Source organism: Poromitra crassiceps (genome assembly GCF_964638095.1).
Source record: "Poromitra crassiceps genome assembly, chromosome: 8".
NCBI classification, from domain to species: Eukaryota; Metazoa; Chordata; class Actinopteri; order Beryciformes; family Melamphaidae; genus Poromitra; species Poromitra crassiceps.
The window spans coordinates 52589187-52614452 of record NC_139629.1 but is presented as its reverse complement, the minus strand read 5'-3'; the positions used below and the strand labels follow the sequence as shown (position 1 = coordinate 52614452).

Sequence of the window (25266 nt, the reverse complement as noted above, 5' to 3'; positions counted from 1 at the left end):
TGATGACTACTAGAGTTTGTACCCATGCGAACTACATTGCTTTGCGTCGTAAAATGTTGGCACCATAGGTGACATGAGTTAACATGTTCTAAATGCAGTTCTCTGCCTGAAATGCTACTAATCAAATGGCTTGTTACAATCCTATGTAGGCTGTAAGACGAACAACCCCATTCTCTTGGTACAACCCAGACCCCGGATATCCGCGACCTACGGGTATTATTTCAAAATATGGATTGAATATGAATCTTGGAACGTGAACAAACATCTTAACAACCCAACAAAACCCATTGTTTTTATTTTACGTATTTTATATGATTATTTTAATAGTAACTAACTAGTCCTCCACACAGAATTGGTTAATTTACTGTGAGACTTTATCTTTCTCACTACACTTTCCAAACGTTAACACACATCAAACACAACAACTCTTTCTCACTACACTTTTCAAACATTAACACATGTCAAACACAACAACTCTTTCTCACTACACTTTCCAAACATTAACACATGTCAAACACAACAACTCTTTCTCACTACACTTTCCAAACGTTAACACACATCAAACACAACAACTCTTTCTCACTACACTTTCCAAACATTAACACATGTCAAACACAACAACTCTTTCTCACTACACTTTCCAAATGTTAACACACGTCAAACACAACAACTCTTTCTCACTACACTTTCCAAACATTAACACACATCAAACACAACAACTCTTTCTCACTACACTTTCCAAACATTAACACACATCAAACACAACAACTCTTTCTTACTACACTTTCCAAACATTAACACACGTCAAACACAACAACTCTTTCAAACATTAACACACGTCAAACACAACAACTCTTTCTCACTACACTTTCAAACATTAACACACGTCAAACACAACAACTCTTTCTCACTACACTTTCCAAACATTAACACATGTCAAACACAACAACTCTTTCTCACTACACTTTCCAAATGTTAACACACGTCAAACACAACAACTCTTTCTCACTACACTTTCCAAACATTAACACACATCAAACACAACAACTCTTTCTCACTACACTTTCCAAACATTAACACACATCAAACACAACAACTCTTTCTTACTACACTTTCCAAACATTAACACGCATCAAACACAACAACTCTTTCCCACTACACTTTCCAAACATTAACACACATCAAACACAACAACTCTTTCTCACTACACTTTCCAAACATTAACACACATCAAACACAACAACTCTTTCTCACTACACTTTCCAAACATTAACACACATCAAACACAACAACTCTTTCTCACTACACTTTCCAAATGTTAACACACATCAAACACAACAACTCTTTCTCACTACACTTTCCAAACATTAACACACATCAAACACAACAACTCTTTCTTACTACACTGTCCAAACATTAACACACATCAAACACAACAACTCTTTCTCACTACACTTTCCAAACATTAACACACGTCAAACACAGCAACTCTTTCCCACTACACTTTCCAAACATTAACACACATCAAACACAACAACTCTTTCCCACTACACTTTCCAAACATTAGGCGTTTCTAAGATGTGGGGTCAATATCAATCTAGAATCTAGATTGATTTGATTCATTAATTTGGCGTTCTCTCATGCAAAATATCCAACATCCAATATCCAGAAGTAGTGATTACTACACAGAAGTAACTTTAGTTCCACCATTTGCTATTTGCTTCAAACATAATTTGGATCAGTTGTAACTTTGGCCATTTCTAACAATTTCTAGACAGTGAATTTACACAAGCACTTGAGTGAAATTCATAGTACCTATAGGGACTGTGATTGAATGAACGCAGATTGTCAGATTTGTATACCAAACCCTTATCCTTGTGCCTGCAAGGGTCGGCTGTACCACTAATGTCAGCCACTATGTGTTACAATATTGGGCTGGTTTCATAGACCAGGCCCAAAAGTACATACATCACGTATGCTGCATATATCCATATATGCCTCTACCGTATGGGTTAGTCATAATAGTCAAACATGGTTTTTCATGTTCTGACTTGCTGAAATGTGTGCTGCATATATACATGTTAGTTACACATAATAGTCAAACATGGTTTTTCATGTTCTGACTTGCTGAAATGTGTGCTGCATATATACATATTAGTTACACATAATAGTCAAACAGGGGTTTTCATGTTCTGATGTGCTGAAATGTTTTACACGTCACGTAAAACAGTTTTTAAAACAGTTAATTAGCCTACACAATGTGTAATTTCAGGTTATTGTAAGTTATTGCATAGTTGCAATCTTTCATACTTGCATACTTACAAGTGGGTTGTTTTTAATGGCATGTGATTTGCGGTTCTAATTACCCAATGTGTAATTTCAGGTGATTGTAAGTGTGTCATACATACAAGCCTTCATATCAGTTGGCTGTGTCAATGATTTTCTGTACCTCTTGGTGCGTCATCATTGTCTTTGTCAGGCTTAGAAGCAATGTCTAAACAGTAAACAGTTTATGACAAGTGGTGGCAGCATGCTATGCTACTACACAAGACGTGTTATGGTACATAAATAATATGTAGCGTGTAATAATCTGTAGAACTCTGTCAGAGTTCTACTCTGTCATTATTTTTACATTTGACTTTGAGAACTATGATGAACTGTTAGTCAGTACTCTGTACTGATGTACAAAAGTAACAAGATTGAGGTTGTGAAATCTTCAACCGGAATAAAAAACTGGATATAATATAACTGAATCAGTTAGGCCAAACTATTATCAGTCAGGTCGGTAATGACCGGGGGAAATTATATGATTATTGTCCATTGTGTGTATGATACAACTTTGTTTATCATTCTGTGCCACACACTTTACAGTCTGTTTTTAACTCAACACACTGTACCTGCCCCTTGACCTCGGAGGGGAAGAAAGGATATTGTCAAGGATAGTGTCATAAGCTGATAGCAAGGTATGGTGATCACAAGCATTGTAATAAATATTGTGGTAAATGAAATTGGTAAATTGGTTAAGCAAAGCAAGTAATGCTTTTGCAATGAAGTTTGTAAGATGTATTTTACAAGATATTTTCTGAGATTTGGTTATATTAACTTATTATTTATATTATTATTCTATTATTATTATTCTAATTATTATCTACTATTATTCTAATTATTATCTACTATTATTCTAATTATTATATTATTATTATTATTAGGGGTTATTATGTATATTAACTATACATATTAAAGTATAGATGATTGTTTTGCCCACCTTATTTGGTTGTCTTATCAAAACAAATGTATAGCATGTTAAAGTTTTAAATAAAGTCAAGTCAAGTCAAATCCAACAGGTCTTAATGTCAATTAATTTAGCTTTAACGTGTTTTGTGAAACACACACACACCCACACATTCACCCCTCTCATATATACGTAACTGCCTATAACTGTACATATATTCCTTTCACACACACTTTTCAAAATAGACACTCTTTCATATTGTGATTCATAGTGATTCTTGTTTGTTTTATGTGATCCCGGTTTTTAAGCAAACCGGATCCAGTTTCCTTGTATGTGTACATCCTGTACAAGGTACATCCTGTACAAGGTACATACTACATTGGACTCAATGGTCCACAGATGTATCAAACAAATGTATGTTTTACTGATACAAATGACCAAATTACCACAAATTCAACATGTAATGCCATTTTCTCAATCATTTTGGTCAAAACATCTGGGGTGTCTTAGGTCAGTCCTTGTAATGAGGACCTTGTTATCACTGGTGTATAGCCAGACTTGGCACATTGGATGTGGCCCAAGATCAGACATTGTAATGAGGACCTTGTTATCACTGGCGTATAGCCAGACTTGGCACATTGGATGTGGCCCAAGATCAGTCCTTGTAATGACTTGATCAAAAATATTACAGACAATATATATATATATATATATATATATATATAGTAAATATAATTGTATAATATATTCAAAGTATTGTTAATTGTTAATTATTATTATTATTCAAAACCTGGAAATACTGTAAATACTGTAAATAAACTAAACTAAAACTTGGAACTTGTACTGTGTGTTAATTTAATGTGTTTTGAAAACACACAACCACATATAAAATCTCAAGTGAGATTTTGAGAAAGAAAAAAGAGAAAAGAAAAAACAGGACCCAATTTTTAAAAAGCCACGCCCTCCATCTTACTTTTTGTTCACATTTGTTCTCTAACAAATTCCGGTCAGCGCCATTTTCTCAATCATTTTGGTCAAAACATCTGGGGTGTCTTAGGTCAGTCCTTGTAATGAGGACCTTGTTATCACTGGTGTATAGCCAGACTTGGCACATTGGATGTGGCCCAAGATCAGACATTGTAATGAGGACCTTGTTATCACTGGCGTATAGCCAGACTTGGCACATTGGATGTGGCCCAAGATCAGTCCTTGTAATGACTTGATCAAAAATATTACAGACAATATATATATATATATATATATATATATATATATATAGTAAATATAATTGTATAATATATTCAAAGTATTGTTAATTGTTAATTATTATTATTATTCAAAACCTGGAAATACTGTAAATACTGTAAATAAACTAAACTAAAACTTGGAACTTGTACTGTGTGTTAATTTAATGTGTTTTGAAAACACACAACCACATATAAAATCTCAAGTGAGATTTTGAGAAAGAAAAAAAAAGAGAAAATAAAAAAAGTTTAAAGTATATAAACCCCCTCCTAGATATGTGATTATGCCTGACACCTAGAGGCGAAACGTGGTATTGAATTGGCTATCCAAATAGCCCGTGGTAAACTAAGTACTTATCAAAGCAACTTATCAAACTCTTCATAACACCCTGACTACTGTAATAGTAGTAATACTGACAGGCTACAATTAGTTCAATTAGTTCAATTAGTTTAACTAAAACCAAGAAGAGAGGTCACATAACTTTACATAACATAAATTTCACTGTTTTACTGATTTTCACTGATTTACCTTTGTTTATTCTTCATGTGTAAAACGCTTTGAGCTGCATTTTATGTATGAAAGGTGCTATACAAATACAAGTTTATTATTATTATAAACAAGCTATTTTGTGCTGGTCTCTATAAAACTTTAACTTTAAAAGTACACTTTGCGTGGAAAACAACTCTTCTCGAGCAGTTTGTGTAATTGTAATTGCATTTGCCAACACTGTCCCACAATCAAACCTCTGAAAAATCCTGTCCCACCCTAAACACTAAACCCTAAACCCTAACCATGCTTGGTGGAGTCCATTGACGTATATATTAATGGACCAAAAGGAGCTCATTGACTTTGACACAGCAAAATGAAGCTCACTTCCGGATATTGTTTCATTTCGTTTGATGGGTTGAATGAATTAAATTGAATGAAATGCGGCCCCCAGCGGGTGCCGGGGGAGTTTCCGAATTTGCCCTGTCTCCCTTATCGCCGTAATGCATTATGGGTAGTCAGATACTACCGGTACTTTGGCTAATGTAGCGGCTAATGCTACTTACTTTGCATTACAGCATTGCATTACATTGATTTAACTTGATTTTTGATCTAACCCCAGCGCTGGTTAGCTGTTTATAACGTGGCTATATTTATAACACTATAACATACTCTGGTTTCTGGGCTGAATCCAATGGTCTGAATACAGAGTTAAATCTGAATTTGTTAAATGGTCCACCATGTTATGGACGTTAGATGTGTGGTATATATATATATATAGTGACGCGTGTCTACTAACATAAGATAACATATGATAATTTGCTCGAGTATTACTTGCTACCTGATGCCTTGCGGTGTTCTTATTCTTACTGTTCTTATTATCCGATGTTTGTCGTCAATTTTACTCGAAATGGGGAGGGGCCCGTTGACAGAAGAGGCCCTTTGGCTGATGGGGAGGAGTTTGACTGTGAATAAATAGCCATGCCCCTATACGATTTCTGCACGTTACTAAGCATGGCATGCGTGGAAGGACACGGATGTAACTATGAAAAACGCCACATGCATAGTTTCTACGTTAGGAAGCAGAATAACGTCAAAACGTGGGGACATTCGTGCGGAAAACCCTGTACCATCGAGAAATCGATACAGCAGCTGAGAGTCGGCGCCAATCCCTCTGGGTTGTATCCTCTGATTACCAGAGAGGATGGAAGCATGCTAGCGCCACATGCTCCTTGTGGTGTAGTCAATGTTGACGAAACGCTCACCATCAAGCTGATTAAGTTCGATGACATACCAAAGCATTCTGACAAGCTGCTGTACCCCGACGAGCCGTTGGATAGTTACGTCACATTCTTTGTGAATGTAACGTGGAAAGACAAGGGGCGCCATATGCTAAACAGCAAGGTGCTGAGGAAGATGTCCCAGCGGGAAAAGCTGACTCTGCAAGTGTATGCGCTAAAGGGAGAAAAGCTTCGAGAGGCTTTGAATCGGGATGGCCGGTTCACCGACCAGGTGAACCATACCGGGTGTTATCTGAGGGAGGAGCGAGGAGACTGTTCAATATCCCTTTGGGAGTTGGGGTGTTTTGTCGACTTTTCCCAGGACCGGCACTACCAATTCTATTACGAGGGGGAAAATATAAAAATAAAAGAGAAAAAAGCAAAAAAAGAAAAAGAAAAGAGCTGACGCAGGCTGACGCAGGCTCTGTGGCGACAGCGACCGATGAGCAAGGAGGAGAAGCTCAGCGTAACTGTACGATTATGCCCATGGTGTATTTGGTGACGTAGGTTTGCACCTGTGGTGGTAATATTTTTATATGCAATATGTTTATTGTATACTGTCCCTGTTCAAATAAACAATAAAGATAATAAAAAGAAATAACTCTTTTTCTGCGTTGTTTTGCCGTCGATACCCCAAACCTCTGGAAATCCCTGACCCTGATCCTGACTCTAACCCTAACCCATGACCAGTTCCCATGGGTAAAGGGAGTCGGTGTATGTACAATGGTGAACAATGAGAGTCAGCAACTTATATATTAGAGGAGCAATATCTAGATATTTAGAGGAATATTTAATTTTAAATTAACATTAGGATTATATTATGTGATAATGTTATTCATTATTTCATTACAACAGACATTTGTACAATATTATTATTATTATTATGGAAAAAAACAGATTATGATGAGAATCAATTTTATTTTTATTGGTACATTATACAAGTTACATATGTTGAATTTGTATTTATATTTCCCTCAGTTAATGCAGAAAAGCTTCCGAGGCATCCAGCACTCTTGAAGGGGTAACATCGATGCCTTGAGATTCCAAAACACGTATGACCCCTGGAAGAAAGTGTTCGTTCCACAATTCTTTCAACAATTCTTTGAATTCGATGGAGACATGGTCATTCTTAGCCGGGTACCGACAAGGGGGGTTACTAAGGCATCCGTTACACTCCGCCTTCTGCATCCGCAATATCACTTCACCGAGTAGAGTGCTGCTGCAGGCTTTTATAATGTTTAGAAAAGTAAAACTGAGCAGTCCATCTGGTTGATCCAGAGTCAGGGGTGAGATCAGAGGAGAAGGAAGGTCTTTCGGTGAGGAAGGATGTGAGGAAGGAGTCGAGGTAGGTGGGGTAATGAAGAACATTGGTGACGACGACGGGGACCATCCGTACATCAGACGGTGCAACTCTTCTTCTTCATCCCCCGAATCAGAGTGGCTGTGAGTTGTAATGAAGGACAATGGTGACGACGACGGGGTCTCCATGATGATATCTGTCTTTTTTATTGTGTAAAATGGTATGAGTCTCTTTTGAACCCGTCTCTTTTATCCTTATGTTGTGAGGAGGAGGAGCTAGATCTAGGGAGGGCGTGTCGTAGGGCTATGGGAGGAGATCATCAAAAATGGCGCTGACCGGAATTTGTTAGAGAACAAATGTGAACAAAAAGTAAGATGGAGGGCGTGGCTTTTTAAAAATTGGGTCCTGTTTTTTCTTTTCTCTTTTTTCTTTCTCAAAATCTCACTTGAGATTTTATATGTGGTTGTGTGTTTTCAAAACACATTAAATTAACACACAGTACAAGTTCCAAGTTTTAGTTTAGTTTATTTACAGTATTTACAGTATTTCCAGGTTTTGAATAATAATAATAATTAACAATTAACAATACTTTGAATATATTATACAATTATATTTACTATATATATATATATATATATATATATATATTGTCTGTAATATTTTTGATCAAGTCATTACAAGGACTGATCTTGGGCCACATCCAATGTGCCAAGTCTGGCTATACGCCAGTGATAACAAGGTCCTCATTACAATGTCTGATCTTGGGCCACATCCAATGTGCCAAGTCTGGCTATACACCAGTGATAACAAGGTCCTCATTACAAGGACTGACCTAAGACACCCCAGATGTTTTGACCAAAATGATTGAGAAAATGGCATTACATGTTGAATTTGTGGTAATTTGGTCATTTGTATCAGTAAAACATACATTTGTTTGATACATCTGTGGACCATTGAGTCCAATGTAGTATGTACCTTGTACAGGATGTACCTTGTACAGGATGTACACATACAAGGAAACTGGATCCGGTTTGCTTAAAAACCGGGATCACATAAAACAAACAAGAATCACTATGAATCACAATATGAAAGAGTGTCTATTTTGAAAAGTGTGTGTGAAAGGAATATATGTACAGTTATAGGCAGTTACGTATATATGAGAGGGGTGAATGTGTGGGTGTGTGTGTGTTTCACAAAACACGTTAAAGCTAAATTAATTGACATTAAGACCTGTTGGATTTGACTTGACTTGACTTTATTTAAAACTTTAACATGCTATACATTTGTTTTGATAAGACAACCAAATAAGGTGGGCAAAACAATCATCTATACTTTAATATGTATAGTTAATATACATAATAACCCCTAATAATAATAATAATATAATAATTAGAATAATAGTAGATAATAATTAGAATAATAGTAGATAATAATTAGAATAATAATAATAGAATAATAATATAAATAATAAGTTAATATAACCAAATCTCAGAAAATATCTTGTAAAATACATCTTACAAACTTCATTGCAAAAGCATTACTTGCTTTGCTTAACCAATTTACCAATTTCATTTACCACAATATTTATTACAATGCTTGTGATCACCATACCTTGCTATCAGCTTATGACACTATCCTTGACAATATCCTTTCTTCCCCTCCGAGGTCAAGGGGCAGGTACAGTGTGTTGAGTTAAAAACAGACTGTAAAGTGTGTGGCACAGAATGATAAACAAAGTTGTATCATACACACAATGGACAATAATCATATAATTTCCCCCGGTCATTACCGACCTGACTGATAATAGTTTGGCCTAACTGATTCAGTTATATTATATCCAGTTTTTTATTCCGGTTGAAGATTTCACAACCTCAATCTTGTTACTTTTGTACATCAGTACAGAGTACTGACTAACAGTTCATCATAGTTCTCAAAGTCAAATGTAAAAATAATGACAGAGTAGAACTCTGACAGAGTTCTACAGATTATTACACGCTACATATTATTTATGTACCATAACACGTCTTGTGTAGTAGCATAGCATGCTGCCACCACTTGTCATAAACTGTTTACTGTTTAGACATTGCTTCTAAGCCTGACAAAGACAATGATGACGCACCAAGAGGTACAGAAAATCATTGACACAGCCAACTGATATGAAGGCTTGTATGTATGACACACTTACAATCACCTGAAATTACACATTGGGTAATTAGAACCGCAAATCACATGCCATTAAAAACAACCCACTTGTAAGTATGCAAGTATGAAAGATTGCAACTATGCAATAACTTACAATAACCTGAAATTACACATTGTGTAGGCTAATTAACTGTTTTAAAAACTGTTTTACGTGACGTGTAAAACATTTCAGCACATCAGAACATGAAAACCCCTGTTTGACTATTATGTGTAACTAATATGTATATATGCAGCACACATTTCAGCAAGTCAGAACATGAAAAACCATGTTTGACTATTATGTGTAACTAACATGTATATATGCAGCACACATTTCAGCAAGTCAGAACATGAAAAACCATGTTTGACTATTATGACTAACCCATACGGTAGAGGCATATATGGATATATGCAGCATACGTGATGTATGTACTTTTGGGCCTGGTCTATGAAACCAGCCCAATATTGTAACACATAGTGGCTGACATTAGTGGTACAGCCGACCCTTGCAGGCACAAGGATAAGGGTTTGGTATACAAATCTGACAATCTGCGTTCATTCAATCACAGTCCCTATAGGTACTATGAATTTCACTCAAGTGCTTGTGTAAATTCACTGTCTAGAAATTGTTAGAAATGGCCAAAGTTACAACTGATCCAAATTATGTTTGAAGCAAATAGCAAATGGTGGAACTAAAGTTACTTCTGTGTAGTAATCACTACTTCTGGATATTGGATGTTGGATATTTTGCATGAGAGAACGCCAAATTAATGAATCAAATCAATCTAGATTCTAGATTGATATTGACCCCACATCTTAGAAACGCCTAATGTTTGGAAAGTGTAGTGGGAAAGAGTTGTTGTGTTTGATGTGTGTTAATGTTTGGAAAGTGTAGTGGGAAAGAGTTGCTGTGTTTGACGTGTGTTAATGTTTGGAAAGTGTAGTGAGAAAGAGTTGTTGTGTTTGATGTGTGTTAATGTTTGGACAGTGTAGTAAGAAAGAGTTGTTGTGTTTGATGTGTGTTAATGTTTGGAAAGTGTAGTGAGAAAGAGTTGTTGTGTTTGATGTGTGTTAACATTTGGAAAGTGTAGTGAGAAAGAGTTGTTGTGTTTGATGTGTGTTAATGTTTGGAAAGTGTAGTGAGAAAGAGTTGTTGTGTTTGATGTGTGTTAATGTTTGGAAAGTGTAGTGAGAAAGAGTTGTTGTGTTTGATGTGTGTTAATGTTTGGAAAGTGTAGTGGGAAAGAGTTGTTGTGTTTGATGCGTGTTAATGTTTGGAAAGTGTAGTAAGAAAGAGTTGTTGTGTTTGATGTGTGTTAATGTTTGGAAAGTGTAGTGAGAAAGAGTTGTTGTGTTTGATGTGTGTTAATGTTTGGAAAGTGTAGTGAGAAAGAGTTGTTGTGTTTGACGTGTGTTAACATTTGGAAAGTGTAGTGAGAAAGAGTTGTTGTGTTTGACATGTGTTAATGTTTGGAAAGTGTAGTGAGAAAGAGTTGTTGTGTTTGACGTGTGTTAATGTTTGAAAGTGTAGTGAGAAAGAGTTGTTGTGTTTGACGTGTGTTAATGTTTGAAAGAGTTGTTGTGTTTGACGTGTGTTAATGTTTGGAAAGTGTAGTAAGAAAGAGTTGTTGTGTTTGATGTGTGTTAATGTTTGGAAAGTGTAGTGAGAAAGAGTTGTTGTGTTTGATGTGTGTTAATGTTTGGAAAGTGTAGTGAGAAAGAGTTGTTGTGTTTGACGTGTGTTAACATTTGGAAAGTGTAGTGAGAAAGAGTTGTTGTGTTTGACATGTGTTAATGTTTGGAAAGTGTAGTGAGAAAGAGTTGTTGTGTTTGATGTGTGTTAACGTTTGGAAAGTGTAGTGAGAAAGAGTTGTTGTGTTTGACATGTGTTAATGTTTGGAAAGTGTAGTGAGAAAGAGTTGTTGTGTTTGACATGTGTTAATGTTTGAAAAGTGTAGTGAGAAAGAGTTGTTGTGTTTGATGTGTGTTAACGTTTGGAAAGTGTAGTGAGAAAGATAAAGTCTCACAGTAAATTAACCAATTCTGTGTGGAGGACTAGTTAGTTACTATTAAAATAATCATATAAAATACGTAAAATAAAAACAATGGGTTTTGTTGGGTTGTTAAGATGTTTGTTCACGTTCCAAGATTCATATTCAATCCATATTTTGAAATAATACCCGTAGGTCGCGGATATCCGGGGTCTGGGTTGTACCAAGAGAATGGGGTTGTTCGTCTTACAGCCTACATAGGATTGTAACAAGCCATTTGATTAGTAGCATTTCAGGCAGAGAACTGCATTTAGAACATGTTAACTCATGTCACCTATGGTGCCAACATTTTACGACGCAAAGCAATGTAGTTCGCATGGGTACAAACTCTAGTAGTCATCACATAACATTGTAGATAACTAATATCGCGTAGCATATAGCCTAAGTAATCTCCAAAAACACAATGTTGAAACACACTAGTGATCAAAATTATCATGGTGATGCGACGTCACATCACAATTGGATCCAGAGTGGGGAAACTCTGGTCTGTTTGAGGGACGGTTAAACGACATAGTCATACACCAGTCTGTATTCATTCGTTTTCATTTGGAAAACAGTCTGTAGCTATTCAATCCACCTCAATCTGTATTGATCATATTTAATTCAAAGCTTAATAGGCTTATAGCCTATCAAAAAAACATCATGGTGATGTCGCAATTGGATCCGGAGTGGGAAAAATCTGTGACCTGGGATGTTTCAATGAGAAAACCTGCCCACAATCTAACGCGCGCTATGTTTGTGGCTGTGTTTGGGGGCTGGCTGTGAATATGTCTGTCTGTGTGTGTGTGTGTGTGTGTGAGTGGGTGGGTGGGTGGGTGTGTGTGTGTGTGTGTGTGTGTGTGTGTGTGTGTGTGTGTGTGTGTGTGTTGCGCGTAGGGAATCTACAGAATAGCCTTGGGAATACATTAGTAGGCTATACTAGCTAAGATAGCCTACACAACATGCAATTATGGAATATTTGCATGTACAACATGCAATTATGGAATATTTGAATGATGGATACATTGTACATTGTATTGTACATACATATAAGCGGGTATGTGAGGAAAAAACTGTGGGGCCTCTATGGGTGAGTCAGAGAAATACGTGAGCAAGCAGCTATTCATAGCTTTCAAAGGGGCGTTACGTGCTGCCGGGAACGCCCCCTGATCTCGCCGCTATTCGTAGCTTTCAAGGGGTGTTACTTGTTGCCGGGAACACCCGCTTGACGGTCAAAAACAAACAAGTTTATATTTATAACTGAGGTGATTGTGAAATCGATTGTGAAATCGACAGAACACCGGCCGTGGTAATAGACAAATAAAACGTGGGGGATGGGGTGGGATGGGCTGGCATTGTAAGCCTGGGGGTGGGGTGAGTCAGAGATTGATTGAGACAGTGAAAATGGTCTCCGCTGTTAACAAAATATTAGTTTCAGATCCTAAAATGGGCCAAAATGCATTTTGGCCGAGATCAAAACTTTGCTCTGGCTGACACGGTGGCTTTATACACGCTGTCAGGCTGTCTGTGTGATGCGCACAACATTGCAACACCCACAAGATGGTCTAACTGATATGGAGGAAATGGAGAAGTGCCCTTTGGAGAACAAGTGAAATAAAGCATTTTTGTTCAAAATGGCTTTAAGCACAGGGCGAAATGGAGAAGTGCCCTTTGAGGAACTACTGAAAAAATGACTTTCCCAAGAAAGGTGTTTTTAAAACACAAGGCAAAAAAATGGAGAAGTGCACTTTGCAGAAGTACTGAAAAAATGACTTTTCAAAAAAAAAAAGAAGCCACGCCCCTTTGATGACGTAGGTGCCCTAAACCCCGCCCCCTCGATTTTGCGTTTTTCTCAAGTGTGGGTGGTGTAGGTATCCTATTTAACTACTGTTGTTGTTGTTGTTGTTGTTGTTGGTGGTGGTGGTGTTATCATCATCATCATTGTTATCATTATGATGATGATTATTAACATTATTATTATTATTATTATTATTATCATCATTGCACGGGTACACTGACTGAATTTTCTCTCCAGGTGGTTTGTGGTAAATGTTCGGAGTTCCGCGCTCGCCTGTCATACGACAACAACCGGACCAACCGAGTGTGTGTGGACTGCTATGTCGCGCTGCTGGGTGCTCCGCCCCCAACCGCCACCATGCTCAGCAGCAGCAGCCAGAGGAGGCGCTCCATTCTGGAGGTCAGTGTGACATCACTGTGATGTCATGTGACTTTTTTCTTACCTTTATTTAACCAGGTAAAAATCATATTTTAACCAGTTCTCATTTCCAACGATGACCTGGGCTCACTGTGACATCACTGTGACCTCGCTGTGACATCACTGTGACTTCGCTGTGACATCACTGTGATATCACTGACTTCACTGTGACCTCATTGTGACCTCACTGTCTTTCTCCCCCTCTCTCTCTCCCCCTCTCTCTGTCTGTCTCCCCCTCTCTGTGTATTAGAAACAGGCCTCCCTGGCAGCAGAGAATTCTGTGATTTGTAGTTTTCTTCACCACATGGAGAAGGGGGCGGGGCGGGGCTGGCAGAAGGCGTGGCTCGTCGTTCCAGAGAATGAACCGCTGGTGCTTTACATCTACGGAGCGCCGCAGGTACAAAAAATAATACAAAATACAAAATATACTGTTATTACAGTGTTATTTTATATACTCTTAATAAACTTGTGCTTGGATGATCATATCTGTGCTGTTACTGTATCCTCAGTATTATATATATTTATAAAACGGCTCTCTCAAATCAAGCAATCTGATTGGTTCACAGCCATGGTATAAATACCGTAACCCATGGCCATAACCCATGGCCATGGGTTATGAGACGCAACTCTCTTACTAAAAGGCTTTGGTTACCTCAAATGACAATGTAGAAGAAAAAAAAATGGCGGAGACAGCTGTCAGATCCTTGTGAATCGATCTTCGGTTATAACTTTACTAATACTTCGCAGAAAATTATGTTTTGTACAAGAATAGACGCGGGCTAATGTCTTCTTTGCAAAAAAAAGGCTGTTAACCCCGCATTTCTAAATAAGACGTAACGTTAGTTGGTGTCGGGCTTTGCAGAAAGCTCTCAGCTTCTCAGCAAGCGCCAGGATTGGCCAATGTCAACTTCAGTCTCCAGAACGATCCAATCAAATCACCCGCACGTTCTTGCGGTCCCGCCTTACAGTAGTGTTTCAACTGACTCTATCAGAATGCCATGCCAGTCGGACTTATAGTATTATTATTATTATTATATTATCATACTTGGAAACCGTTGCGGCCTCGTGGGATAACAGCTGATCAGCGGGATATATTTGCCACAACACACTGGCTCTCATGCTATATTGCTTAAATATATATATATATATATATATATATATATATATATATATATATATATATATATATATATATATATATATATATATATATAAGTGTATCTTATATGAAAGCCTGTTCATTTCGGATTCGCCCACATCCCCACGTGATGATTAAGCATTGTATGTGAGATTGTAATTGTGCTGGGCTTTTGCTATGATGCTAAAAATAAAAAGCAACTTATATGCGCAATAACTGATCTCATCTCTCTTATTCGAACAGTTGTCCATTGAATGGAAAGCAGCCTCTTCTCGTGATGTAAAAATGATAAGGATAATTTGCGTAGCCTGATACGTTACGTCTTTTAAGGTTTACTCTGGTGCCTGGGGGTGACACAAGCTTATAACGACCACCTAGACATAGAGGGTGTATTATACACCGCCGCGGTTAAGCGAGGAGTGTCACTTCGGGGGAAAAACTTTAACACGACTCTAATTGGTACAGATTAATATCGATTAAAATTAATTTCAACACACACAACAACAGTCAAATGCTAGGGGGAGCCACCGTTAAGTTGAGTGGTTCTTTCGGAGGTGTCAGCGGTCACTGGGCACCTCTGGAGGGAAGTCTGGCGAGTCAGGCTCAGAAATAGGAGGTGGTTAGCTAGTTGAATGAATCCCCCTACCTCCTGGTTTATTAGTTAGACATTCTATACCGTGACCAGTGTCCACAAGGAAGTAACAGCGGATAGGCTAGCTAGGATCGCCTGAAAGAGAGAAAGGCGTGGTGAGAGGAATGAACCAGGTCGATACGCTGTACTGCGTAATCGAGCATTATTAACACCTTCGCAACGCTGTCGCATTTACATTTGTAAGAGATGAGCAGCACAGCTGTTTATTAGAGTAGTGCCAACGTCAAAAGTGACAAATTGCCCTGCCAAACAGTGTATATTTAAGCAATATATCACGAGAGCAAGTGTGTTGTGGTGAATATATCCCGCTGATAAACTGTTATCCCACAAGGCCGCAGGCCGAGTGGGATAACAGTTTATCAGCGGGATATATTCCACAACACACGCTGCTCGAGTGCTATATTGCTTTTATAAAACGGTTTCCAAGTATGATAATATAATAATAATAATAATACTATAAGTCCGACTCCGACTGGCATGTCATTCTGATAGAGTCAGTTGAAACACTACTGTAAGGCGGGACCGCAAGAACATGCGGGTGATTTGATTGGATCGTTCTGGAGACTGAAGTTGACATTGGCCAATCCTGGCGCTTGCTGAGTAGCTGAGATTTTTCTGGAAACCCCGACAGGCAGCTCGAGCCGCAGCGCTGCATTCTCAGCGCTTGTTGAGAAGCTGAATGCTCTCTGCAAAGCTGACACCAACTAACGTTACGGGGTTAAATGCGGAGTTAAATGCGGGGTTAACAGCCTTTCTTTTGCAAAGAAGACATTAGCCCGCATCTATTCTTGTACAAAACATCATTTTCTGCGAAGTATTAGTAAAGTTATAAGCGAAGATCGATTCACAAGGATCTGACAGCTGTCTCCGCCATTTTTTTTTCTCTACGTTGTCATTTGAGGTAAGCCTTATTATTACTCTCTTAGTAAGAGAGTTGCCATGGCAACCAATAACCCATGGCCATGGGTTATTGAACTCGGTTACTGGAATTATATAATGGCTGTGAACCAATCAGATTGCTTGATTTGAGAGAGCCGTTTTATAATGTAGAATACCTCAATTCTCCTTACGCTACGTTCACACGGAGAACCTACGCCTTGCCTTGCCTCAACCCACGCCTACGCCTGCAGACCTTGAGCTGGGCGTGAACCTATTACACGCTTTTGCGATCACACCGCACGCCTTTGCACGCTGAACCTGGAGCCGAGTCACAAGCGCCTCTCCTCTCTCCCGACTGTATTTTTTCACGTGTGGTCCCGAATTATCATGTGTCGGTAAAATAAATCTGATATATTTAATGTTCTATTGATGCTGGATATGTATAACCAGGTCTGACTATAGTTGGACTTTTTAGAAAGGTAATCTTGCAAGAATATGTGCTGGCACAACAACATTGTCCATCTTGCTTCTTCGGTCGCTATTCTCTCTCCTGAGATTTGTTTACCGACAGGGAGAAAGCCCCACGTGAGAGCCACCCGTCAATTTCTCTCTCTCTCTCTGCTCAACACTGTTGTAGTAACTCCATTTTATTTTGAAATTCAGTTGACTTTGCCATTTCCCACGGATATTGTCGCGTTTTTCTTTCATGCCTTGACAGAAGAAGCCTTGACAGAAGAAGCCTGCCTGCACGCGCCTAGTTGGCTCAAAAATAGAACTCACGCCTAAACAATAAAATCGGCACAGGTCAGGCAAGGCGTGGGTACACGCAGGGTTCACACTCAGGCGCCCGGTGTACACAGCCTCGTTGACTAAAACGGACGCCTATTTAAAAGCGTGGGTAAAGGCAAGGCGTAGGCAAGGCTTGGGTCCCCGGTGTGAACTAAGCCTTAAAGCTAACGTTACACTTGCTAACTAGCGTTAGCTTGTACATGCTGCGAACACAGACAACGACAACATACCTGGATTGGTCTGAGATGTTTCTAATGAAGAGAGGTGTTTGGGGGCTGTACCTCAGAGGTGTTTGGGGGCTGTACCTCAGAGGTGTTTGGAGGCTGTACCTCAGAGGTGTTTGGGGGCTGTACCTCAGAGGTGTTTGGAGGCTGTACCTCAGAGGTGTTTGGGGGCTGTACCTCAGAGGTGTTTGGGGGCTGTACCTCAGAGGTGTTTGGAGGCTGTACCTCAGAGGTGTTTGGGGGCTGTACCTCAGAGGTGTTTGGGGGCTGTACCTCAGAGGTGTTTGGGGGCTGTACCTCAGAGGTGTTTGGAGGCTGTACCTCACCATTTTAACAGACTGCAAGCTGACATTTTTGCCACAGGGGGTGGTGCAAATGAGCTGACGTTACATTTAGTAGACTTTCTTTGTGCGGATTGGTCTCTGTGTCAATCAACGGTCTGTTATACACAAATAACAGACCACTGAATGCTTGACCAATCAGAATCGACTATTCAACTATAGGCAGTGTAGTAATAAAGTGTGAGCAGATGTTATTCAGCTTATGTTCCAACACAGGGGTCAGCCAGTTACTTCCTATTGTGTTGACACTTCCTGTGACAGTACAGTACTAGTGAGCAGGTAAAACAGACGGTGTTTAGAACAGGAAGTCATAACACAACTGGGTCAAGTGGGCGGGGCTACATAATTGAATAGAGATACTGCGGAGCACGTCATCATTCAGAAACCACGCCCAAATGGGGGAAAACAACCCCCCCCCCAAATCCTGGCGTTCTCCTATGTCGCGTGCATGGTCGTGTGTTGGACACAAAGATCGTATATACGGAAGTTGAACACTACAACTTACTTCCTTGACAGCAACATCCACATTTTTCTTCTCGCCAATTCTCAATGGCTTCTTGTTTTGCTCAGGAGTACAACAAAACTTTAACTGGCGATTTTTTCCATTTGTTGTCTGTGCAGCCCACCACACAACAGCTTTTAGCTATGCTTAATTAAAGGAAAATGACGCTGGTGTGTGGAAGTGAATGGAGCGCTTTCCCCCGTGATGGGCGTGGCCTATTTCATGCAGTGTCTCTATGGTTAGCTAAGCTAACAAGCTGACATTATTTAAACATTAAGTCAATCAGATCGATCAGTGATAAAATGATGAGAAGATATGAACCTTGTTTCTGTTGTGATCAATATGATTGGCTCCCCCTGCAGGATGTGAAGGCGCAGCGCAGCGTCCCTCTGATTGGCTTCGAGGTCGCCCTGCCTGAGTCATGTGACCGTCTGGAGCGACGCCACGCCTTCAAGATGTCCCAGAGTCACATGACCCTCTACTTCAGTGCCGAGGGGGAGGAGCTACAGCGCCGCTGGATGGACGTCCTATCACGCGCCGGCCGGGGGGAGGAGCCACAGGCCCCCGGGCCAATAGCAGAGACCCTGGAGGAGGAAGGGGAGGAGCTAGTGGCAGCGGGGGAGGACACGTGATTCTATTGGAGGAGAAATGATGACGAGGCTCTGAAATGGATTCCTATTGTACTGTGTAGGAAACACAAACAGCACATAACAGCTGTAGCTTAACATGCACGGTTAGAGTGCGCACACATGCACGCACACACACACACACACACACACACACACACACACCTCTGTGTATTTAATGTTGCGTGGTCAGTCTGCATGATCGATTTCTCCTGGATATAAAATGTCAAGCAACCAGAGTCTCTCTCTCTCCGTCCCTCTCTCTCTCTCTCTCTCTCTCCCTTTCTCTGTCTGTTTCTCTCTGTGTCTCTCTGTCTGTCTCTCTCTCTCTCTCTGTCTCTCTCTCTCCGTTCCTCTCTCTCTCTCTTTCTCTCCCCCTCTCTGTCTGTTTCTCTCTGTGTGTCTCTCTGTCTCCATCTCTCTGTCTGTCTCCCTCTGTGCCCCTTCTCTCTCTCTCCCTCTCTCTCTCCATTCAGTTTCTATTATTGCTTTATTGGCATGACTGTTTATCAGAAACCATATTGCCATAACTACTAATGATTCAAATAATCATTCAGATAGACCTGCTACGATCAATCGATTAAGCGGTTTGAGTAATTTATTAAAGGTACAATATGTAATTTTCGGCTGCTAGGAGTCTCACACTCAAAACAATAACAGAAGATAGGGTGTTATGGCGTCGCACCGTATTGTGGAATCATGGGAGCCATTTTAATTTAGATGAGGATTCCTTCAGTGTTCACGAGGAGCCGATACCCACAGACGGCTCCTCCTCTCCAAAACAAACAGGAAGGGGTGCTAGCCACGCTGTTGCTAACATTAGCTCACCCTGTTTATATCTGCTCAGCTTGTTTAAAAGATTATGATTAGTCCGTGTTCGTCGCTCAGGAGGTTTTTACTGCAAGCCGGATTATAATTGAGGTCGCCTCCCAGGGCCGGTTCTAGGCATAGGCCTTATAGATGGTCACCTAGGGCGCTGTGGTCACCAGGGGCGCTGCACTGGTTGGATGCGTAACGGACGATATTACTGTCTTTCAGAGGCTAGGCGGCAAATTGTGTGTGAAGCTAATGCTGTCATATGAAACTATAAGTCCTAATGCATCTATTGGTCAAATGTCATGCTAGCTTGTCAGGAAGGGGGCTAAATAGCGCTCCAAAGTTATCCTACATTTTGACGAGGGAAAAACTGGCATGGCCATTTTCAAAGGGGTCCCTTCCCTTGACCTCTCAGCTCAAGATATCTGAATGAGAATGGGTTACAGACACGCCCACTTTATCCTAATTATATGCAGTGTTTGGCAAAAGAAAAACATGCAGTCCAAATGTGTTATTTTCACTTATTCATATTTCTACATACTGGGGTCCCTAAACAGTCTTGGAATTGCATAAATTGGATACGACTGAAAAGCTGATACTCTTGGATCAATGAGGCCATTTACACCTGGCATTAACATGCGTTTTCTGCCATCAGATTGCAATCCGATTGTATTTTATCACTTGAAAGTACAGGTGTAAACACCCCCAAAACGCATTGAAGAAGGATTGCAATCTGATCGGCCAAACCACCTCCGGAGGTGGTCAGGGACGCATTATGACAACATTTAACACAAGTGTAAATGCAATGCGTCCTCTCAAAACGCATTCAGCAACTACCATACGGAAATACACCGCACCGGTGTGTGCCCTCATCTCGCCGCTGTGTCAAATGCGCACACACACAGGCAGCCTGTCACCATGCATGGACCGGCTAAAAATTATCTTTCTCCCCCCCCCCCGCTCCGCTTTTGCACAACACTCTCTTTCTGCTAGGTAGCGTTGCTTCAAAGTTTTGCTGCGGAGGTTTTGCCACGGCTTATCGAACCCTTTCTCCCTCGTTTTCCTTTCATTTTCCGCTCCTTTTCCAAAGGAGAAGTGTTGATATAAAAGAGAAATTATGCTCTCAATTGTATAACATTGTAATTTAGGATGTTACCTGAACGCAACACAGGTGGTTACAGCCAATGACATGCACGGAAAACGTATGTATGTGTGTGTGTCTCGGACCCAGTGTCTCCCAGCTCCATGGGAGAAGAACCTACAGAGAAAACTGCTATATCGACACGTCTGAAAAACTACCGCATGAGAGCGCAAAAGCTTTTTGCAATATTTGGGAGGTTTTTCGAAATTTACGTGTTTGCATTACCCGATTTTTATTGCGATATTTAGTAATGGAAACACGGCTTACAGACAGGCCAAGGACAAGAACAAGAAAAGTGGCAGGGGCAGAGCAACGTGTCCTTTTTATAAAGAAATAGATGCAGTGCTGCGTGATCGGCCATCGTTTTGTCCAGGTGAAGGGGACGTTCACTGTGCATTTGAGCTTAACAATAACCTCTATTTCCCTGTGCATGTATGCAAACATGCATGCACACGTTCAGGGGGCGCGCGCGTGATGACGTTCGAGCTGGAGAGCAATCGGATTGCAATCTGTTCACCCAAAACGCATGTTAGTGCCAGGTGTAAATGGAATCAGGCTGAAGTGATAAAATACAATCGGATTGCAATCTGATGGCAGAAAACGCATGTTAATGCCAGGTGTAAATGGCCTCAAAGAGTATCAATGAGATTCAATGAGCCCAATGTATTCATGTGTGATGCTCATAGACTGCATATAGTGATGATGTTAGTCCACAAACTATACCCATTTTATTGTAGTGAGACCATCCAAATGTTGACCTCAATGTATAAAATGACCAATTGTGACCTCTTGGTCATTCACAATTTTTTTACAATCACAAACTAGAGACATAGGGCATTCAGGGGATGTATGGCTTTCCTATGTATATTGACAATAAGGGGCTTTCTGAGCAATTTCCAGAACAGACGTGCTCGATACCAGTCGCTGAAAAATGCAATTCTTACAGAAAACTCCAAATGTCAAAAGTTTTTGATACCAAATCACTGCATGCATTTTTCTACAGTGTTTCCTAAGGTCTTGTGTCTTAATGTAGTATTTTGGAGGGATTTTTTAAAATCAATTCTCGAGTTGTCAAAAATGGTTACATCTTGCATCAAATGTGTGTAACAAATAGTATCAACCCAAACATTGCTGCAAAAAGTTAGGAGACAATTGATTATGGGGATGACCATCATATAAGTTCCATCACAATGTTCTAAGCTGAATACACTCGAAGCGTTCAACGTTTGAATCGACGCGTCACGCTTAACCAAAACAATGTTCATTACAGAAGCATGACTCGAAAAACTTGACACGTGTGCTGAGCTGCAACTCGAATGAGGTCTTCAGGTTTCCAGCTTTCAGATAAAGTACCACTTCCACCTTGCCCTGCTATCAAGTCAAGTGTATTTGTATAGCCCTAATTCACAAGCATGTCTCAGAGGACTTCACAGAGAATGTCTAGCTAAATCTAGCTGACACAACAGTAACAATTACAGTAGTAATAATAACAACATGATTGAACAATCATATGATAGAGAGAGACAGAGAGAAAGGGGGAGGGATCTATCTATCTAGGGTGAGATCTATCTCATTTGGGATAATGTAAGCACACAACTAAAAATATTTAACATAGGTCTACTCGTTTTTAGATATTTTAATGCTATAATAATATAATGCTAATGCTACAGTATATATCCTATTGTATATTTACGAGGGGGGGGGGTCATAATTATTGCTATTACTGATTGCAGCTTCTTTAATGTGAATATTTTCTGTTTTCTTTACTCCTCTATGACAGTAAACTGAAGATCTTTATGACAGTAAACTGAAGATCTTTATGACAGTAAACTGAATATCTTTATGACAGTAAACTGAAGATCTTTATGACAGTAAACTGAATATCTTTATGACAGTAAACTGAAGATCTTTATGACAGTAAACTGAATATCTTTGGGTTGTGGACAAAACAAGACATTTGAGGACATCATCTTGGGGTTTGGGAACAGTGTTGGGCAATCAAGTAAAGTAATGCGTTACTGTAATTGTATTACTTTCCCAGTAAGTAGTAATGTAAGGGATTACAATTTCCAACCCAGTAATTATATTACAGTTACTAATTCAAGTAACTTCAAGTATATATTTTTTCCAAAATGTTTTTATTTACAATTTGTTATCTTTACAATACATACAGACAAAACAACAACACCAACAACCACACCTCTGCTCCTCCAATTTGTACATAGGTAATCTTAAACCATATAAAAAAAAATCTTTCTTTTTTTAAACGTCATACAGGTAAAGAAAATAAATAAAAACAAGGTATCAAAAAGACATTCTAGCTTCAGGAACTGCACTGCCATCACAAAACCTAGTTATGCTTGATCAAGTTACTGCATAACTTTCTCCAGTGCTGACACAGAGCTAAAAGGAAGTGTGGAGACAGGTCTGGCTTTACCCTGCTAGCTGGGTGCTTCTCGCTCATACTGAGCTTTAGCGCCCAGGGACCCGCGTAGCATTTCCCATCAGACCAGCGCGCCGCTCTCGCGTCAGGTCTTAAAAGAATCCTTACCTGAGCCAGAAACTTGAAGTGAAGACGCTATCCAATGCATAACATCCTCTTCTTCTAAATAACAGATGTTGCGGCTTCCAACTTGTTGCATAAAATCCACTTTTATGTCGTTGATATCAAAAAGTCCTTGATGCAATACCATTCAGGAAGTGTGTGGGGCAGTAGTGTAAACAGTGCGTCGCTGTCCGTACTGCCCCCCACACTTTCTGAATGGTATTGCATCAAGGACTTTTTGATATCAGTACTATCCATGTTCTTTCTGAGTTTAGAGACCTTGTTGACAAAATAATCATTACAATAATTTGCGATTTGGAGTGGCTTAGTCAAGTAGACACCATCTGATATGATAAGAGGTGATGGATGATAAGAGGTGGTAGTAAAAGTAATATAATGTAACGAGTAACGTAACAAATTACTTTTGATACCAAGTAATAAGTAATATTATTTTATTACTTTTTAAAGGAGTAATAATTAACGTATTACATTTTGTGATTTCCTGTTACTTGCCCAACTGTTTGGGAAACTGATCCATATTTTCACCATTTCCTGGCATTTTATAGACCAAACGACTAATTGAGTAATCCATCAAATAATCAACAGATTAATCGACATTGAAAATAATCATTAAATGCAGCCTTCATTCAGCAGTCTCTGTCTCTCTCTGTCTCTCTCTCTCTCTCTCTCTCTCTCTTTGTCTCTCTGTCTCTCCGTCTCGCTCTCTCTCTTTCTCTGAAACAGCACTACAGTGTGATATGAAGATATACAGTATATTTATTATTGAATATTGATTTCCACCATACACAATAACACATTAACACAGTGTTAAAGCTGCTCTCCTTCACATTTCACACATTTAAATCTAGGAGAAGACCATAGGGTTTCTTGGTAATGAAGTCCTCACAGTTCAAACCATTACCTCTTGCTGCCACCGGTGGCGCCGGCATGCCAAGCCTGCAGCCCAGCAACAGCTCTGGGCCGGGAGGCAAATTGAAAATGGTGGCCAAGCTCGGTATCGCAAGTGATGGGACGCCCTGCAGCCTAGAGACAGATATTCCCCTCCACTTTCCACATGGAAGCAGCAGCACTAAAACTCTGAGAACATTTTCCTGGTCAAAAACCACTCTTTGAGTTATCAAGTTTGACTTTATGAGCCAATTGTTCTCCAGAATCCACCAAGAGGTGTTTCCTGGAGCTCCCTCTCTCTCTATACCTCTGGGCCTGGGCTTGCTCCTGAACACAAGCACACATCACCTTGGGCCGCACATCACGGAAGAAGAAAAACCAGGAAGAAAAACCCATGGTGAGCAGCTTCAATGAATGGGCGCCTATTTTTCCCTTCAGCCTCCGTTATATAGAACCTGCTTGGGGGCCCCTTTCTACAGAACAGTCCATGTGGTGAAACAGACAGCGAGTGGGCTGCCATGTTGGAGATCCCCCCTCCTCCTCCTTCTGGTTCAAGTCCCACTAAAAAGAAAAGCAAGATGGCGGCGGAGAGGAGGAGCTCAGCTGCTTCTCTGCTGACTAAGGATATTTATTTTCCCTTTTAAAACCTCACAGAAGAAACTGTTTTTGTGTGTTTGTTTGTTTGGTGAGCTGTCCTCTTCAAATGGACTAAGATTTGTCTTTTTCATCAAATTT

General features: G+C 39.8%; 1 protein-coding gene across 1 annotated transcript in view; it reads left to right on the top strand.

The window, feature by feature from the left end:
* Positions 1 to 19126, top strand: part of fgd1 (FYVE, RhoGEF and PH domain containing 1) — a gene marked incomplete at its 3' end in the record, with an annotated part of 47236 nt that extends 28110 nt beyond the window's left edge. Inside the window, exons 14-16 of the mRNA XM_083641664.1 lie at positions 13790 to 13951; positions 14220 to 14366; positions 18857 to 19126. Coding sequence (XP_083497790.1) covers positions 13790 to 13951; positions 14220 to 14366; positions 18857 to 19126 — 579 coding nt within the window. The remainder of the gene's footprint in view (positions 1 to 13789; positions 13952 to 14219; positions 14367 to 18856) is intronic.
* Between the last annotated feature and the right edge of the window lie 6140 nt (positions 19127 to 25266).